The following is a 17,707-nucleotide window of genomic DNA, read 5'->3' on the forward strand; positions in this document are numbered from 1 at the left end:
ATATATATATATATTATATTTTAACAAAGCAAAAAGGCTTCGACTGCATATCACAGTACTGATTTTTTCTGATTAGGGTGTTGAGAAAAATAAATTTTAAAAAAACACAAGAGAGATGCATTGGTGGTTCCCAACTAGTTTTAGTTTGTTTATTTTAGTCTAAAGCTAGACAAACAGACTCCAAACTCCACAAAGTCTGACGACAGGGATTTAAAAAAATGGATGAGAGGAAAACATATCATTGCCATTTGACCGTCCTTTTTAGGTTATTGAGACAGCTAACAGCTAACAGCTAACAGCAGTTTACATTTACTTAAAGCTTGTAACTTTCAGGGCTCAACATACTGCATTGGTCCAATGGCCTGGAGCAAGTTAAATAAAACAAAAAGAAAAAAGTCAATTCACTTTATTTTATTATTATTTTTGCTTCATTCTTAACACAGCAACAGCATAATTTAAAGACGAGGAAAAGTAAAAATTTACAAAGCAGTAACCATTGTTAAAAAATGAAAACTTTTTCGACAAACAGGTGGAAATCATGGTTTATCCACCAAAAGACCCAGGAACTGTCATTTTACAGTAACTGTTATTCAGGAAGTACCCCACTTTCCCAGTTCGTCGAACAGAATCAAGATTAAGCAAACACACCCTCCACATGCCATCCTTTGCAATACAGGACAATTGGACTTTGTCAGTCATCGCTCAGAAAATCTCGTGGTCTGCTCCGACGTAATTTCGAGAAATGTTTGCAGCGGCTGGTTTTGAGGAATGCCAAGTAACAGAAGCTACCAAAATGCATATCATACTCTAATGATCGGCACATCCTGTTCTCTAAAAGCTGCTGCAGCTTTAGAGAACACTAAGCATCTTGCTGAATTTGAACTGAGGCAGTGTGTCCTCCAACTGAAATGCAGATAGAGGAATCGAGTGGTAGTTCTAACTGATACTCTGAGAAGTACGTTTATTTAGCCGGGGGTGCTGTTTTCACTGTCCCAGCTTGTTGGTGACAAAAACAAACGCAGCTGGGTGCGACACCAGGGGACCCATGTGAAAGCCATCCCACTATCACAGCAGTGATCCTCCACACAAAAGACTGGAACAGAACTGACAGGCACAGAGCCGTGGATATGATCTCTAGCCCGTTGGGTGTGTAGTGCAGCCTGCAGTCAGTAACTGCGTTGGAACATTTGGTACATGTTAAACCTATAGGCTGGCTCATAAGCTCAAATAGTGGGATGCTGAGCAGCTGCCGCTGGGGAGCTCTACTCCATTTCCCAACCCCGCACTTCCTTTCTCTCCCTGTGACTCCTGCTCCCACTCCTCAAGTCCCAACACATCCCAGCTCGTCTTTCTCCGGGTCTCCCACGTGTGTGTAAACCTTCGCCTGACTGCATGCTCCATCACTGTCTTGCCTCCCACCAACTCTCCCTGAAAACACGATCAGTTTTCTCCAATGGGAAGAGACCGCCAGCTCCAGTCTGCGAGCACAAAGTCACAGATTGAATGCTGTGACAAAAGACGGGGACCTTGTCGGGGCACACAAACTCCTTCGGTGCATGCCGACTGTAACAAAAGAATTTGAGGCAAACTCCTCCCCCAACCCACCTTTTATTCCAACAGCGCTGAACCGAGTGATTGTTTATACTGGACACTATCCTTCAGACATTCGGCTCTCATCTCTTTGCATAACTTTTCAATGCGGGCTGCGTGTTTCAAAGCTGAATCTGCAATCTTCAGCTGCTTTTGAGCTCTGAATAACTTTATTTAATTTAGGACTGAAATTCACTTAGCCAAATCAGCTGGTCATGGTGTTTTAACAGCATCACGCAGCTTTAGTGGAGCCTCCTTTTCTCTGGGTTGTTGAGTTCATCCCCTCAGTCTCTGCCTGGATCAGTGTCTCAACACTGGGAACAATTTTATAACTCCTAACCCTCATCTTGGACCTGCTGAACAAGACTCAGAAGTTTAACACTGATTAAATGGTGTTACATAACACAGCTTTAGGCCAGTAATGACCTGGTGTCTGGTGCGGAGGGCTAACTGGTTATAAGACTGTCCAGAAAGCATCCTCACAAACCTTACTAATGCAACTAAGCTCTCTGTAAACTGTTTGAATAGCTGAGACATTTCCCAAAGCTTATGGGCGACTGGGACAACAGAGATGAGCAAAGACTGATTTCTAGAATGCCAGAGAAGTAAGACTCTCTGGTTCCTGTGGGAGAGAGTGCGGGCCAGGTCACAGGGAGATTAAAGGAAGTGATGTAACCATTACTCAAACCACCCAGACTTGGGGGTGTAAGAGTTAACATCCAAAAAACTCTTTTAAAAAAAAAGAAAACAAGTGCATGCCCCCCACACACTCGCACAGAAGATGCTGACGTTGCTGTTACGGCTCTTAAGCCACGTTCACGGGCCCATCTGGGCCTCATCATCTGGGATCAATTACAGGATACAACAGAGACTAAACTGATCTGAGCGTGAGGGACTGAAAAAACTCGCTCATGACATGATCTCAACTGAATGCAGCCTCACTTCACAATCCCATTCAATGATACCCATGTGGGGCTGTGAAGCTGTAATGTTTAAGTATCGTACAAGCAACAAGTGAATATAGGAGTTGTTTTTTGTTGTTGTTGATTTTTTGGCATTTCTGTAGTTTTATTCCACTGTGGTGTGAACTGTATCGTTTCCACAGGATGTTAATCTAGGTAGTGGGTTCGCCACAGTGGACCCAAAGAGAAGAGAGAGAAAAAGATCAATGTAAAATGCTTCTGTTCACTTCTGTCCACTATGATTCTCTTCTTGTGAAAATTAAGAGCTTGTTTTAATTACACCTAACAATCAGTTCTCAAACACATCCTGGTCCTGGAACGTGACAAATGCAGAACTTGCACTTCACTAAGGCTGAGCCATCGCTCAAATGTTTGGTTAACCTGAGATTTCGACTTCCAAAGATGATAAATCTGCGTAATCAGGACAGAACTACATTTTTGGGGCTTTTATGATTTTCAAGAGGCATGCAGCCAAGGCTTGGTGAGACTGGCTAAATTGGCAAATACACCAATTATTTTCTTAACTTACTTCCTTTTCATTTGAATTGGACTGTACTTGAAGTTTAAGGTCATCGCAGTTGAATAAATGCTTTACTAATGTTTACCACAAAGGCGGTAAATGTTAAAAGTACAATCACTGACCAAAATAATTGTGATTATGGTTTTTGAAATAACTGAGCAACACTACTGCTCACAACCACCGTGGAAAAGAGGTGTTAGTCCTTCAACTAGTCTTTTAATAAAGGTCATGGCTGTCTAACACTTTTCCCCCCTAAATTTTTCATTTCAGAGATGTACTCGAGATAGCACAAATGAAGCATTTTCATACTCATACTATTCTTGTAACAGTGACAATAAAAATCTATTCAGTCACTCCTGGCGCCCCGCGGATAGGTGACCATTAAAAAAATGCCCCCCACATGATACCATCGTTTTTTCCCTTTAGATTTTCACCTGTCTGTATATTAAGGAAGTAAAGAAATCCTAAGAGTTCTTATGATTCAGCCAAAATAAACACTTCTCCTTGACTTTCTCTACGCAGACACTGCAATGCTGTCTCGCAAGTCTTTCGGAGACTGGTTGCATCACAAGCCAAGAAAACTGTTTCTTTATTGACGTGATCGTTAATCAGCTCGACTCATCAAGAGGGCTGTGCCAACCTTTTGTCGTTTAAATATAACACATAACAGCTTTATAGCAACAAGCCTGTCACCGCCAACCTCAATTCTTCAAAGCTTGATTAGCGACCAGTAAAATCTCTCTTTTAAAAAATTTTTTTTAGTTATTTTAACACTTTGACAGAAAAAGCTTTTAAATCATTAAGCCTTCTGATCTTTTTTCTTACCTGGGTCAAATCCTGGTCTGTCAGTAGGTGCAGCTCCCGGGGTTTGAAGCAGTTCTGACATTTACTTTTGTTGAAGAAGTTTGCTTGGAATTTCCTACAGGGATTTTCTTTAGCGGTAGACATTATATTTCACCTCTTAATAATTATAATATTTTAAAAAATGAATAATTTCCGTGGGGAAACGCAGAAGGTGCAATCTCGCTGTTTTCTTGTGCGTCTCTTCTTATCCTAACTTGAAAAAAGCCCCAGCACACCGATGCATTGTCAAGCTAAAAAAAAAGAAAGACCAAACCAAGAGTTTAACAGTTCTGGGACGACGTTCAAAGCTTCTTTTATCGCTTTAGCTGTATCCAATTGCTGCCTCCCAATAAATAATTAGCTGCCATCAAGCCAGCCTTCTCATCCTTCAGTGATGAATGCCTTTCAGTCCATGGCCTGCAACCACAAAGCGTAGCGGCAAGAAGGTGGCTAATATCCTGTTAGCTTTCCAATGGGTATCCAGATCAATAACGTGATGGTGTGAGCCGCAAAAGCAACATTTGTACACAGTTATGGCCTTCGAGCTCCGGGAAAACAGTGTCATTTAAGTAACAACGCACTCCCATATGAAAGACTCAATCCAAAAGGCGGCTCACAGTCAGACAGGAGGCTACTATCCCGTTCGCAGCACTCAGTCCATGCGAAGTTCATCCAGTGCTCCTTGCTAAGCTAGCCCAGTTAGCTCGCACACAGATAGGCTAGCTAATGAAATCCTTCCCTTGCTGGCGTATTCAACTTTTTAAAGAAAAAGACTCGGTCAAAAAAATCAAAAAGCTTCATGTGCTTTCCTCCCAGGTGGGAACACAGTATGCAGGGCGAGCACCTCTTGGGCAGTCACAGATGCCAAAACGAGTACTTAGGGCTTGGTTCCATAACTAGCCTGGTTAGCAGCACTGGGTTTATTTTCTTCTTTCCCAACGGAGCAAGGGGGGAGAAGACAGAAGAGAGAGCGCAAATACACACAAGCGCCTGGAATTCTACGTGCTCTCGCGATAACTGCTCACTGCCGCCACCCACCGAAAGAAGACAGTAAATGAAAGTTATACTTGGGGGCGCAGGCATAGTCATGCTTATGTTATTGAATGTCAAATGTGATCCTTTATTAAAAATAGAATTAATACCACTATTAATACCACTTTAAAACAAATGAGAAAACCCCGTTTTCTTTTCTTGATTTGTGTAAATTGTGTACAAATTTTGCCAGCTCAACACAACAACAACACACAGTTCAAAATATGTATTGATAGATGTTTTTGTTTTCCCCTATTTGAAAAAATTGACAACAGAATAATATATAATTTGGGAAAATGTGTTTCCTCGAAACAGCAGTACAATGCAAACTCTCTGAAGACCAAGTGCAAGTCACACTCACTTATCGTCCATCCCCTCAGGCTGGCAACAAGGAAACATGCCTTAGATGCTGCGCGCCACATATGTGTGTATTAATGGCTGACTCAAGCAGAGGCTATTATAAGCAGTAGGTTCCAGTGGACAGCAGCAAGTCAGACACACAGAGAACAGAGCTGTGTGAATGGACAAGGGACACTGAGGGAGGAGAAAGGCCTCGGTTACCTAACTAAACCCTGAAAACATCAACGGCCAGTCTTGCTGAAGGATTAGCTCCTGGTCAGCGCTGTAAGTGAACCAATAATAACACAGATTATAGGTTTGTGCATGCCTGTTGTGTGGTTGCTATAGATATGCACTTCACAAGCTGACTTAACCTCCAATCGTGTGTCAGTCCAAACATGGGGCTAAGCTGGGAATTGGATCTCTGGATCATCAGTTTTAATATGGCTTAGGGGTTTCCTTAATGTGTTTTCCTCAAGTAAAGCAGGAAAAGTAAGGTTATTTAATTTATTTATAAATTATATTACATTATAAATGTGAGGCTCCCTGGCTGCCCCCCTTAGGGTATCCTATGACACTATCCTGGAGGTGACATAGTGCAAGAAAATTCTGTGGCGGCATCACGGCCAGAATATATTTAGCTGTTCTCCATAAACTCACTTTACATGGCAAGTGTGTAGCAAGGCCTCCAAATGCAATCTGTTACCCCAGGACAGTTAACACAGTTATAACAGAAGAACACATTCAAAGCAAATGTGCCTACTATATTGGTCTCAAAGTGTCTTTCAATATAGGGAAGGTATGACATTTGTCATTATAGGGTATATACTGATCTGCTTTTCAGCTACAGTTTAGAAGAGACTGCTAAGACCACCCTCACATGTGTGCAAAATTATAAGTTGGATCAACAGCTGATTATCTCAGCTTAGTACTAAGACTGGAAGCAGGGTGAAACAGCAAGCTTAGCCTGTCTAAAGGTAGAAATTTAACCTACAAATACAAATGTACAACATTTCTATTTAACATATTAGTTTGTATGTAAAATAACAACAGCAAAATAAATAAATAAAATGAAATAAAATAAAGAGAAAAGAAAATATATGTGGTTTTTCACTTAGTTACTCCAGATATGCTGTTAGGCTTTAACTATTTTTTCAGTCTTTATGGTTATCACATTTACGTAACATGTGAAAAATGTCCAGTCGGAGATCAGGAGGGGGTACATACTTCTGGGAAGGTTTCATCAGAAAGGACATCTGGTATATTTTGAAACCATATATTATACGATATTATATTATAGTTTTTATGAGTACTCTCCCCACACTGACCCGTCTTTTTTCTCTGCTACAGAACATGGGCCTGCCCTCGGTGATAGTGCTGCCCCTGCTGATCGTTGTGGCAGCAGGCGTGTACTACATCTACAATGAGATTTTGCACTTCATGTCCAAGTCCTTAGTACGAAACAAAGTGGTGGTGATCACTGATGCTGTGTCTGGGGTGGGGACCGGTAAGGGATCCAACTTGTGTTTTTATTTTTTAATTTTACTTTGATCTGAACTCAACATTTAATGAACATCATCTTCTTTTCCAGAGTGTGCCCGTCTCTTCCACAAGGGTGGGGCCAGACTGATCCTTTGTGGGACTGGCTGGGATAAGCTGGAGTCTCTGTATGACTCTTTGACAACTGATGCCGACCCCAGAGAGGTGAGGAATTTATCAGTTAACTTTTAATAAGGCTGTTTCAGTAAAATTAATGTCTGTTATTATGTGCAGGAAGCTTTTGCAATAAGGTGACACAGCAAAGCCTCCTCCTACTATACCAAAACAAATTACCAAAATAACTGACAGGAATTGACATGTGACACCAACGTGGCATTTCAAGTTTAACAGTTTTCTTAATTAGCAGAATATCAGGTTTTGTCCTTGTCTTTACCGTAATCCTGCTCACTCACCACCTGACAGGTCACCACTTCCTCTGGAGAACACAATAGCAGGATATCATGTCAGACAGCAAGTAGTGCACCACATGCCTTCTATGTACAAGCCCAAGCACATGGATGTTTATGGGATGAAATCTAGTATATGTATGACACAAAGCTGAAACCTTTCTGCTTAGAGTTATGGTTGCTATCCTTGGAATATCCTTTCTTTTATTAAGGACTGTGTTCTTGATCTTTGAAGACAGAATGGTGACAGAATTACTCAAAAAGCTCAGTTAACCCTCATAACCTCTTTCTAATGCTTTTTAATTTGATATGAAGTCAAGAATAGAATACTAAAGTTTGTTAAGTGAAAATGGAGCTAAAAGAAAATCTTAACGCTAATATGAAGCTCGTGATTAGCTTAGCTTAGTAGCCTGTAAACCTCCAAGCAGGAGGAAAACAGCTTCAGTCTATCTAAACATAGTCGTCCATCAGTTACACACGTGTTCAAATTAAACTAACCCTTGTTTATCGACAGACATTTGCCCCAAAGTTGGTAATTCTGGACTTCAGTGATATGGACAGTATGGAGGACGTGATTGCTGAGGTGGTTGAATGTTATGGTTGTGTGGACGTGCTGATCTGCAATAGCAGTATGAAGCTGAAGGCGCCGGTTCAGAGTATCTCCTTGGAACAGGACAGAAATATCATGGATGTTAACTACTTCGGCCCAAGCACTCTAGCCAAAGGTGGGGTTGGCATTCTTAGAAATCCAGTAGCATTTCTTTGAGTTTGTTATTATTAAGATCTTATGAATGATATTTTTAAAAATGCGGCAGGTGTTCTTCCAATGATGATTTCAAGACGATCAGGCCACATTGTGCTGGTCAACAGCATCCAGGGCAGACTGGCTGTTCCATTCAGAAGTTCATGTGAGTTCCCAGCAAAGGTCTCTACAACTCTTTAGAAGTACACTTAGCACTGAATAAAAACAAGAGCAGTGAGCAAGATCTTTGCAAGTAATACATTTTTACTTTTTATATGTGATTCCATTTTAAATCATCTTTACCTAATTATTTAAACATATATGGAATTGCTAGTTAATGGTTAGGTATGCCTAGGTACAACCTATGGCGTCAAAGGACAAAACAGGCAACAATTGAACAAAGTATGCTGTATGGTATGTTTGGAATTCTTCCGTGCTTGCCACACTTCTTTTGTGAGTGTATCATTATGCGTGTTTGTGTTCATACCTGTCAGATGCCGCGTCTAAGCATGCGGCGCAGGCCTTCTTTGACTGTCTGCGAGCTGAAGTGGAAGAGTATGGAATAATTGTCAGCACCATCAGTCATACCTTCATCAATGCTTCTGAACCGCCGCCTGTAGAGGAACCTGTTCCCAAACCAAACCCTGTAGCTGAATGTGAGTAAAACAGTAGCAATGAAGCATTAAGGTGACTGAATGGTTCATGGAATGAATGCATGAAATGTTCCTGTTATTGTGGTGCATAGGCAAAACTAAACAAATCTGTCCTCTCGCAGTTATTGCCAGACAGCTGACCCACGGTGTGCGCCCGTCGGTCCTGGCCAATGAAATAATGCAAACTGTGAACAGGAAGAGGAAGGAGGTTCTGCTGGTCCACCCCATCCCCAGGGTGGCTCTCCATCTGCGCTCCCTCTTCCCCCCCTTCCTCTTCGCTGTGCTGGCTGCTGGAGTGAAAGACTCAGTGTTGGCTGAGCAGATGCAGTAGAAGAAAGGCTAGTGTGTGCGAGAAAGAGATGAGCAGTAAAGCTCACTTGTTTATTTTTTTTTTGGATATGCCAATTAAGTAAATGTATATCCTGAGGATTCCAGATGGGTTTGTAATAATAATGCTGAACAGATTATTAATAATGACCAGTAAAGCACCTTAAGATGCAACGATAGAGGCCTTAAAGGTACTTTTTGGAATTACCCTCTGCAGAAATGAATGACTATCACCAGGGGGCAGTGTTTTACCTGTGGCTGTATAGAGATACGTGCTGCTGTTTAACCTTTTAAAGTATGAACCTTGAAACAATTACCAGAAAATTCTCGTTTTTGGGGGGGAAATGGAGTGTTTATTGGAGCTCCTGACATATAAGTTTTAATTTGTATCATATTTGCTACATACAACATTTTTTTGTCATAATTTATTGCTTAAAAACATATTGTGCAATTTATTGTTTAAGTTTTTCAGAGGAGTGGTGTCATCACACTGATGATGAAGAAGTCTCAAAAACTCACAAAACCTCTTGTACTAAATATGATACCTTAGGAGCTAAAGGGTTAACTTGTAATATTTCTTTTTTGCTGCCACTTTAATTCTTTGTCCTATAAATAATGGCTACATTAACTTACTGCACCATCTAGTGGTACAACTGATCTTACACAAAAGTACTACAAGCCCCTTCAGTTTCAAATGATAATGCTCAACACAACTCATCAATCCATTTTTGTTTTTAACTTTCTGAAAAAGAGGAATTTCTAAATGAATGAATTCATAATAGTTGCTTTTAGACACAGGATGTTTTTGCCCATTTGTGGCAGAGGAAACACGGTGTGAACCCATTAATCTCATAAAGCTTGAAAGGCTAACATGATAGCATTTAATTAGAAAGCCAACAAGCAGATTTTGATAAGATATAGTCTCTCTCGCATCTCCACCAGCAAGCATCCAGCTCTTTGTCTTCACTGCTCAACAGCTTGTGATGAAAATGAAATTATATCAAATCAAATCACTGACCTGGGATGACCTCAAATGTTCCTCATTTATTGTAATTATACGGGTTGTGCTTTTTCACCGTATCTTATGTTGCCTGCCTGTTTATTCCTCTTAATTTAGACATTAAGTTTCATGTATAGATTAGATTAGAGTGAACCTGTACTGATGCCTGCAGGGAAATGGATCTGATTAAGTGCAAGTCAAGCAGGAAGCGCTTTTGATGATTACAAAACCAAGAGAAAATGAAATAATTGCAATAAATATTAGTCTTAGCTCACCATGTTTCCTGTCTTGTATCTTCCAGTACATTGGCTATCTCATCCTATTAGCAGATAAGCCCTTCTCCAGAAATTAGTCTTCCTATAAGAAAATATAATGCATGATGGTGGTGTTCATGAGCTACACACACAAAATGCATGAAATGATAGAAGAGTAAAGCGATTTTCATCATATAACCTATTTTATTTTATTATTTTTCTTTTTCATGCAGTCATGGTAACAGGTAATTACACTGATCATTAATATATCTTTAGAAAATGCCACCAGACCGTATTCTCATGGAAGGGCTGGTCCTTGGGCCTGACTTTTGTTTCCTTCTTTCAGGTCCTAATTCAGTGCTCCTCTCATTTCCTAAAGGAAATGAGTTCACTTTGTTGGGAGTCTAAATAAACTGTTTTCCTCCCAACATCTTTCTCTCTCTCTTTCTCTCTTTTTTGAGGTGCTATCAGTACAAGTGGACTTAGTTGAGTTATTACTTTGTCGATCTCTCTGCTTGTTGTGTTGTGAATGAACTGGGAATAATAAATGGGAGCTGATATACACTTTTTGGTAAAATATGATCATGTTTATAGCTACAAATCAAATCTGGGAGACTCCGCGTTGCTGCAAGAAAGATGTGCATCCAAGAAGAACTGAGCGGGTTATTAATGCATTATATGGGTCTAAGGATGATTGTTGCCAGTTAGCTTTTTGATTCATGATATATAGAAGTGGTCTGGACCCACAAGCCCATAATGCCGATTCTGCTAACTTCAATACACAGACCTGCCAGAACCTAACAGTAAGTAATGTTTTGTGTTCTTCTGCATACTGTTCAGGTCAGGTTTACATGGAGTAATAGTTTGATGTAAAGTAGCTGTAAATTTAAGAGTAACTTAATATGTTCTTCAGTTCAGTCTGTCATTTGATTACTTTGACACCCCCCCCCCCCCCCCCAAAAAATCTTTAATTCCTGGACTTTGTTTAATTATTACCTTTAAAATTCTTGTTATTACTGATATTTTGTTCCTAATTATTTGCACCTGCTTGGTATTCTTTCTTATTTGAATTTAATGTGAACTGGTGTTGTGCTGCTGGAATCATAATTTCCCTGAGGGACCCTCCCCAAAGTTCTATTCTATTCTATTCTATTCTATTCTATTCTATTCGTCTTTGAAAATGCACATCTGACACCTTGCCCCTTCAATATGGTCTTTACAACATAACTATAACATTTACTTATGAGTCATGGAAGCATTATGTTATATGAGAAAGATGTGTAAGTGGGCACATGTATGTAAAAGTCAAACTATAAATGAATGTATTTCCCTGTGCATCCTCCAGGTGGCAGCAGCTCATAGTTATTATGAAACCACCACATGACTGGCGATGAGCCTCCTTTCATAGTTCTTATCCAAGGGAGAAATCGCCCCAGCATTTATTCTGATGAAATATTAACTCCCTCTGTTAATTTCTGACTTATGAAATGTATAATGTATAATAAATAGACACAAATTCATAAGCTGTGACCTATTTTTCTTCAATTTTGTTTTTTGTCACGTCTCACTATGCCACCTCTCCTCCACTGTTGCAACAACTGTTTTTGCTGTGCAATAGAAAATAAGAAAACCAAAACCAAACAAAAAATCCCACAAAAAACAAGAAACCATATGAATTCCAGTTTGTTAATAACACTGGTTATTCCCTTTAAAAACTGCTGCATGACAAAGACCTTTTTCATGATGTTTACACAGATGTCTTACGTCTAATTACACGCCGCTCTTGGATTTATTGCTCTCATCACTTCAGGGCTGCAGGACACGAGCTGCGAGAATGCTTTGGGATCAATATTCACCCATGTGCTTGGAACATTTGGCACATTATATCAGAGACAACACGTCATACAGGATGTCCAGTTCTTCTTGTTACAACCGTGACGTTAATGAGGAGTAAATCCAGCAGATCTGGTCGAAGCAATGTGTGTGTGGGAGGAAGGGAGAGAATATGTGCACCAAGTCCAGCTGGTATGCGTGAGTCTGTCCTCCAGGTCACTCTCCTCTGGGGAGTTCCACATTTTTTTGTCTCCGGGGCCTCCGGACAGGAATGCCCCTTCAGTGTTCACATGAATAAATGCAGCCCTGACACATTTCCACATGTCACACAGGAAGGATTTCTTTAAGGCACTCAGCTGGAGTCACCAAATTGGCATTTGGATCAGACACATTTACATACGTCACATATGTCATGTATGTTGCATTGAGTGCAAAAGAGGCCAGCTCTTACATATGAATAATTGTTTAACAAGAGTTTCCTGGGAAGACTGCGAGCACGCTGCATTATATCAGCCATAAAATTGTCACATTCATTTCTGCTTAAAGGTTGCTCAAATGGAAAAGCATCAAGGTGCACGGGGCTATCTGTGAATGATCTAAGCCTAATAGTTTCTCTCAATCATCTGTCTGGGCTGGGTGAGCAATATGTTGATAAGACCCAAACAACACGGCAGGGATGATTGTCCTGAAGCGATATTCAGAGAGATGCATCCTGTATGCAAGCCATGACTTATATATGAGAATCACCTCACAATGACGTCTGCTGCTCAGAAATGCTCTTTCCATGAGCGGGGTGATCACCCTTATCAATTTTTTAAAGCCCGGGTTATTGACACTGTCCTGACTTATGGAGGTTATGCAGAGGCCATGGTAATGATTCCCTAAGCTTCCACATACAACACCAGAGGGGCTGGCTCTTACTCTAAAATATTGGATGATAGCAGATTTTACTGCGCCATTGAGCATTACTGTAATGTCTTCTTTGTCCATCTGGATATTTATATTCTCCTCTGTGACATGCAAAACAAGACATATTGCAGAAAAAAGGTCAAAAATGACCAGTGAGCGTGCATGCTTTTCAATATCAATTCAGTATTATTATTTACAGGATGCTGAATGGGTTTTCCTCAGCTGAAGTAAAAGCTGCACAAAGAAGACTCAGACACCACAATCAACTAGCTTTTTATTTGGCTTTGCATTTACTTGGATAGTTTTAATCTTTCAATAATGACGAACTTTACAAATAATGGCGTAAGTCCAGCTGTGACAGCCATACATTAATTAGTGTAACATACATCTGCTCAAAAAGCTGTTAATGAATTGCTAGTTTGCAGCATCAGTTCTTTGCAAGCACTCATTTCTCCTAAACACCCCTGGAGATGACCCACCACCAAGAGAAGATATTAGCTCTTAAGGGAATGTGAACAGCCATCAGTCTGAATAGATTATCTATAGGAGGCAGTTAATGTTAATATGGCATAATAGAGTGGCAACACTACTGCCACAAATGTGCAGGTGTCATAGGCGTGTATACTGGAAATAGGTTGTCAAAAATCCATCCGCTTATCCTTTTCAGGGTTGCTGGAGGCTATCGCAGCTGTCTTAGAGGCAGGGGTACACCCTGGACAGGTTGCCAGTCTGTCGCAGGGCTAACACATAGACAACCATTCATACTCACATTCCCACCTATTTGGGGGGGGGGGGGGGGGGGGGGCAATTTAGAGTTTCCAATTAACTTATTTTCCCACTAAGTGCATGTCTTTGGGAGGAAGCCAGAGCTCCTGGAGAGAACCCACACAAACTCCACACAGAAAGATCCCAGCCTGATGGTGGAATTGAACTCAGGACCTTCTTGCTATGAGGCAACAGTGCTAACCACCATGTTATCAAAAACAACAAAAAGCAATTATGACAGTCAGCTCACACAGAGGCTATTTTGAGCAGATGTATATAGTGAAGTTTGGCATGTGACATCACGTCCAACAACTTATGTTGTTTAAAGGAAATTATCGCTGCTGTTTCTTTCCCCACAGTGCCTATACTCTGCTGTTGGGTGCAGCAATCACCCCCAACTATTTATCTGATACAGCAGCATCAAATAAATAGTAGGGAGATAAATAGTTGTATTAGTTATAAGTAATTAGAATTTTTAAAGTCACCAGTATCTATTTCAAACATCTGATACACTGTTTAGATTTATATTTTTATTTTCACTACTCTCCTCAGATCCATCTCATCCTTTTCCTCTTCACCTAAAACCCTCTCTCCTGAAGTTTGGATTTGAACTAATCCTACAGAAAGATGATTATTTATTCTTGATATTCTCACAATTTGTTATTGACAGCAGATAAGAAATATTCTACCCACTGTGGACAGCTGACAAGAGCATTATAAGCTAACAGAATGCCAGCTAATTTTAGACTGCAGTGTCCTAAAGGACCAAGGTACTTTCAGGAAATCATATATATTTATTTTTATATCTACTAATCTAATCTAATAATGTAATAAAATAATCCTCATGTAAAAAAAATAAGTAATTCAAATACTGGTTAAGTACCTTTGTGAAAATCTATTGTAATCAAAAGATAGACTGCTAAGCTAGCGTAGTTAGGGTTTGGGTAGCTAAGAAAGACAAGAACGAAAACTGGGGGGAAAATCTAATCTGATTTATAATTATTTAATTTTTTTTGTCACTTTGTTTTGTTTATACATGCAGTTGCCATTAAGCCTATTATAATTCAGGGGCATTTGCAGGACTTTTTTTTTTTTATTATTATTTTTTATACATTGGCTGGTACCAAGAGAGAAACATTAAGATATTAGGGGCCAACAAGAAATGAGAAATAATTACAGAGTGCAACACATTTTACTGCACAAGAGTTTAAACTTTAATCTGTATTCGTTTCAAGTGTGTTTACAATGCAGATTTTGGTTTAAGTACTCCATAATGCATCGAAGCAACAAAAACGACTATTTTTTCAAAAGACAGTGAAAAGCAGTAGGACAATTAAAACTACAACGCAGGGTGGCAATTTCAGAATATAAATACACTAAATAGCATCTGCTGAAAAATAAATAAAGCTACACCTATAACCTTCAAAGACTTCAAAGAAAGGATGAATTTACCAACCAACTAAGAAACTCTATTTATTGTTTAAACCTGATTGAGCTCTAATAAACATCTGTTTGTGTAATATTTGGTTCCAAATGGAGAATTAAATTCACACAAAGGGGAAGACTTTGGACAGAAGCAACCAGTCATCCTAAGCAAACTACACTGGATTAAACTATTCTTTCAAGGCATTATCACAGCATCACGTCATGTTGATAAGGGATTTCTTTAGTCATAGAAGTCTTCCTAATCCCTCAGTCTTGTTTGGTTTAAAGATTACACATATTTAATCTTAAAGCGAAAGTTTGCCTTAATCTCCCATAAATCCCAGCAAGCGCTACTTCCCACATATCCGTGCACTTCAGAAACAAGTTTCTCACAGACGCAGGTTTTTTTTTTGCAAGAATAAGGCCAAGCTGCTAGTTACAGATTAGGGGTTTTTAATGTTTAATCCTTCGATTTTCTTGCTTTTGAGACAGAAAAGTATTATAATGTTTCTCATGACCCTCAAATCAAGAGGGAGCGCAGATATAATTATGTTACCAGAGAGATTTGAATCAGCATTACAGCTGGTCAGGCGAAAGCCTTCAGTCCTAATCCAGAGTCTTTGTTCTGAAAATAGATTTGGGTTAATTTGACAAGTGCAGAGTTTATGGTTTCTTTTTAAAGTTTAATTGTGACCATCGGTAACAGTTCTCTTAACGATCCCTCTCAAAACTAACTGAAGATGTTAATAAAGTTCGAGTGTCTCTATTGATTGTCTGTCTATTATCAGTCAATGTATTGGGTAGTAACTCAATGTTCAATGTCAGGCGCTGCCACTGCCTTGGCTTTATTGCTGTCCTTGTAAATAATCTACTCTTTTCGATTGCACGGACAAAAAAATGGACTGTGTTTGTAACCTAAGCCCGTTAGTCTTTATCAGTGTGCAGGGCTCATGAAAAAAGTATTTGAAAAGGTGCTACAGGGGTAAGATTAGAGTAGGAATGGCTGTATCAAGACTGAAGAGTTCATGCAAGACTGTAAATTAAAAGTTTGAGGAATTTGAAATGAAAAAATTCTTACATATAACAAAGAATTCTTTCAGATTCTATTTCTACTTTTGAACAGATTACTGTTCATGGAAATGATGCAGGAATGACGCTCCTCATTCTAGGCAATCAGAATGTAATTTCTGTCATGATGAGAGGGTAGGGACTTTAAATGTAGGGAATTTGGCTGATAAAAGGTGAGAGCTGGTTGATATGATGAGAAGACGCTGAGATTTTTGTTGGAAGTGACCAGTAGGGACAAGTAACAGAGGTAAGACTGAGAGGGTTTGTGTGCAGAGGAGGGATTGTGGATGCAATGGACAAAGGATGTTGAATAGAGAGCTGCCAGGCAGGAGGAAAAGAAGAAGACCTCAGGGAGTAATCATGGATGTAGTGAGAGAGGACATGCAGAGGGTTGGTGTGGCAGAAGAGGATGTTAGGGATAGGCTGAGATGGAGACAGATGATCCTCTGTGGCGAACCCTCAAAGGACAAGCCAAAAGAAGCGTTGGCGTCTTAGGCCTGTGAATAGGGTCTGAGGTGATAACTGGTTTCTGCAAAATATCCCTTGTACGGTGGTTCAATTCAATTTCACATCAACAGTCACCTAAAGGTGCGTATATTATAAGGACGAGACAAAAGGCACAGTTTTAGAGATCCAGACATTAATAACAGCGTATGGTTAACTGCAGAGTACAAACACAGTGAAGAATCCTCCAGCAGCCTAGACCTATTGCTCCATAACTAAGGGAGGATTCAGGGTCACCTGATCCAGCCTAATGCTTTATCAAAAACAACAGTTTTAAGCCTAATCTTAAAAAGAGAGAGGGTGTCTGTTTTCTACAACCAAACCGAAAACTGGTTTCACAGAAGAGGGTGTTTTATTATCCTAGGAACCACAAGTAGGCCCACAGAGAGTGAAGTGCTCTTTTAGGGTGATATGGTTATATGAGGTCTTTAAGAACAGATGGCGTCTGATTATTCAAGACCTTATATGAAGGATTTTACATTTGTTTCTGGATTCAATCAAGAGAAGCCAATATGGGAGAAATATGCTGTCTTATTCTAGTATTTTGCAGTATTTTGGACTATATGAAGGAGTTTTTAGGACAGCCTGTTAATGAATTACAATAGTCCAACCTAGAAATAATAAATGCAGGAAATAGTTTGTCAGCATCACTTTGAGATACTGAAGTTTAAAAACAGGGGTGCCTCTAGAAATAAATATAATTTAACACACTGCACAAGTAAAGATTTCACCAAAGCTGCAGTCTGCAACATGATACCAGCATTTATGCACCTCGGCCAACTTGCTGAGCGGCAGCGTATTGGGTTCTGATGAGCCATCCATCTTTGTGCATATTGTATGAGAGCTATGGGAATCTAAATGCAACAATATTGACACTGTGCAATTAGAGTGGGGTCATTAGGGCTGCTTGCTGTTCACAGGGAGAAAAGCAAGAGCTGCATCACAGGAATCCTGTCAGGATGGGAGATGGAAAACACAAACACACACCAAAAAAC

At 39.9% G+C, this 17,707-nt stretch overlaps 2 protein-coding genes across 4 annotated transcripts in view; one reads left to right on the top strand and one right to left on the bottom strand.

Annotated features, from left to right (window-relative positions):
• The window catches only part of LOC102214651 (myosin phosphatase Rho interacting protein), a 44,464-nt gene extending 39,514 nt beyond the window's left edge, over nt 1-4,950 (bottom strand). For 2 of the 3 annotated variants that reach the window (XM_005721903.1, XM_005721904.1), the window contains exon 1: nt 3,898-4,950. In XM_005721903.1, coding sequence (XP_005721960.1) covers nt 3,898-4,020 — 123 coding nt within the window. In that variant the 5' untranslated portion in view covers nt 4,021-4,950. The remainder of the gene's footprint in view (nt 1-3,897) is intronic. The other variant, XM_005721905.2, reaches the window with a different exon arrangement.
• Nucleotides 4,951-5,331: 381 nt separating this feature from the next.
• dhrs7cb (dehydrogenase/reductase (SDR family) member 7Cb) lies at nt 5,332-10,228 on the top strand. Its single transcript, XM_005721906.2, has 7 exons — nt 5,332-5,571; nt 6,637-6,793; nt 6,878-6,990; nt 7,747-7,957; nt 8,048-8,140; nt 8,469-8,630; nt 8,750-10,228. Exons 2-7 carry the CDS (start codon nt 6,640-6,642, stop codon nt 8,956-8,958), a joined length of 942 nt encoding a protein of 313 aa, XP_005721963.1. The 5' UTR covers nt 5,332-5,571; nt 6,637-6,639; the 3' UTR covers nt 8,959-10,228.
• Nucleotides 10,229-17,707: the final 7,479 nt, after the last annotated feature.

Source organism: Pundamilia nyererei, unplaced genomic scaffold (genome assembly GCF_000239375.1).
Source record: "Pundamilia nyererei isolate P.nyererei 1_Seehausen unplaced genomic scaffold, PunNye1.0 scaffold00005, whole genome shotgun sequence".
In the NCBI taxonomy this organism is placed as follows: Eukaryota; Metazoa; Chordata; class Actinopteri; order Cichliformes; family Cichlidae; genus Pundamilia; species Pundamilia nyererei.

Bases quoted from the DNA above. Each gene is read 5' to 3' on its own strand.
- dhrs7cb (XM_005721906.2), top strand. From the start codon at position 6,640: ATGGGCCTGCCCTCGGTGATAGTGCTGCCCCTGCTGATCGTTGTGGCA. The intron at 7,958-8,047 runs GTGGGGTTGGCA...AAAATGCGGCAG, and splicing joins CCCAAGCACTCTAGCCAAAG to GTGTTCTTCCAATGATGATT. The intron at 8,631-8,749 runs GTGAGTAAAACA...GTCCTCTCGCAG, and splicing joins ACCAAACCCTGTAGCTGAAT to TTATTGCCAGACAGCTGACC.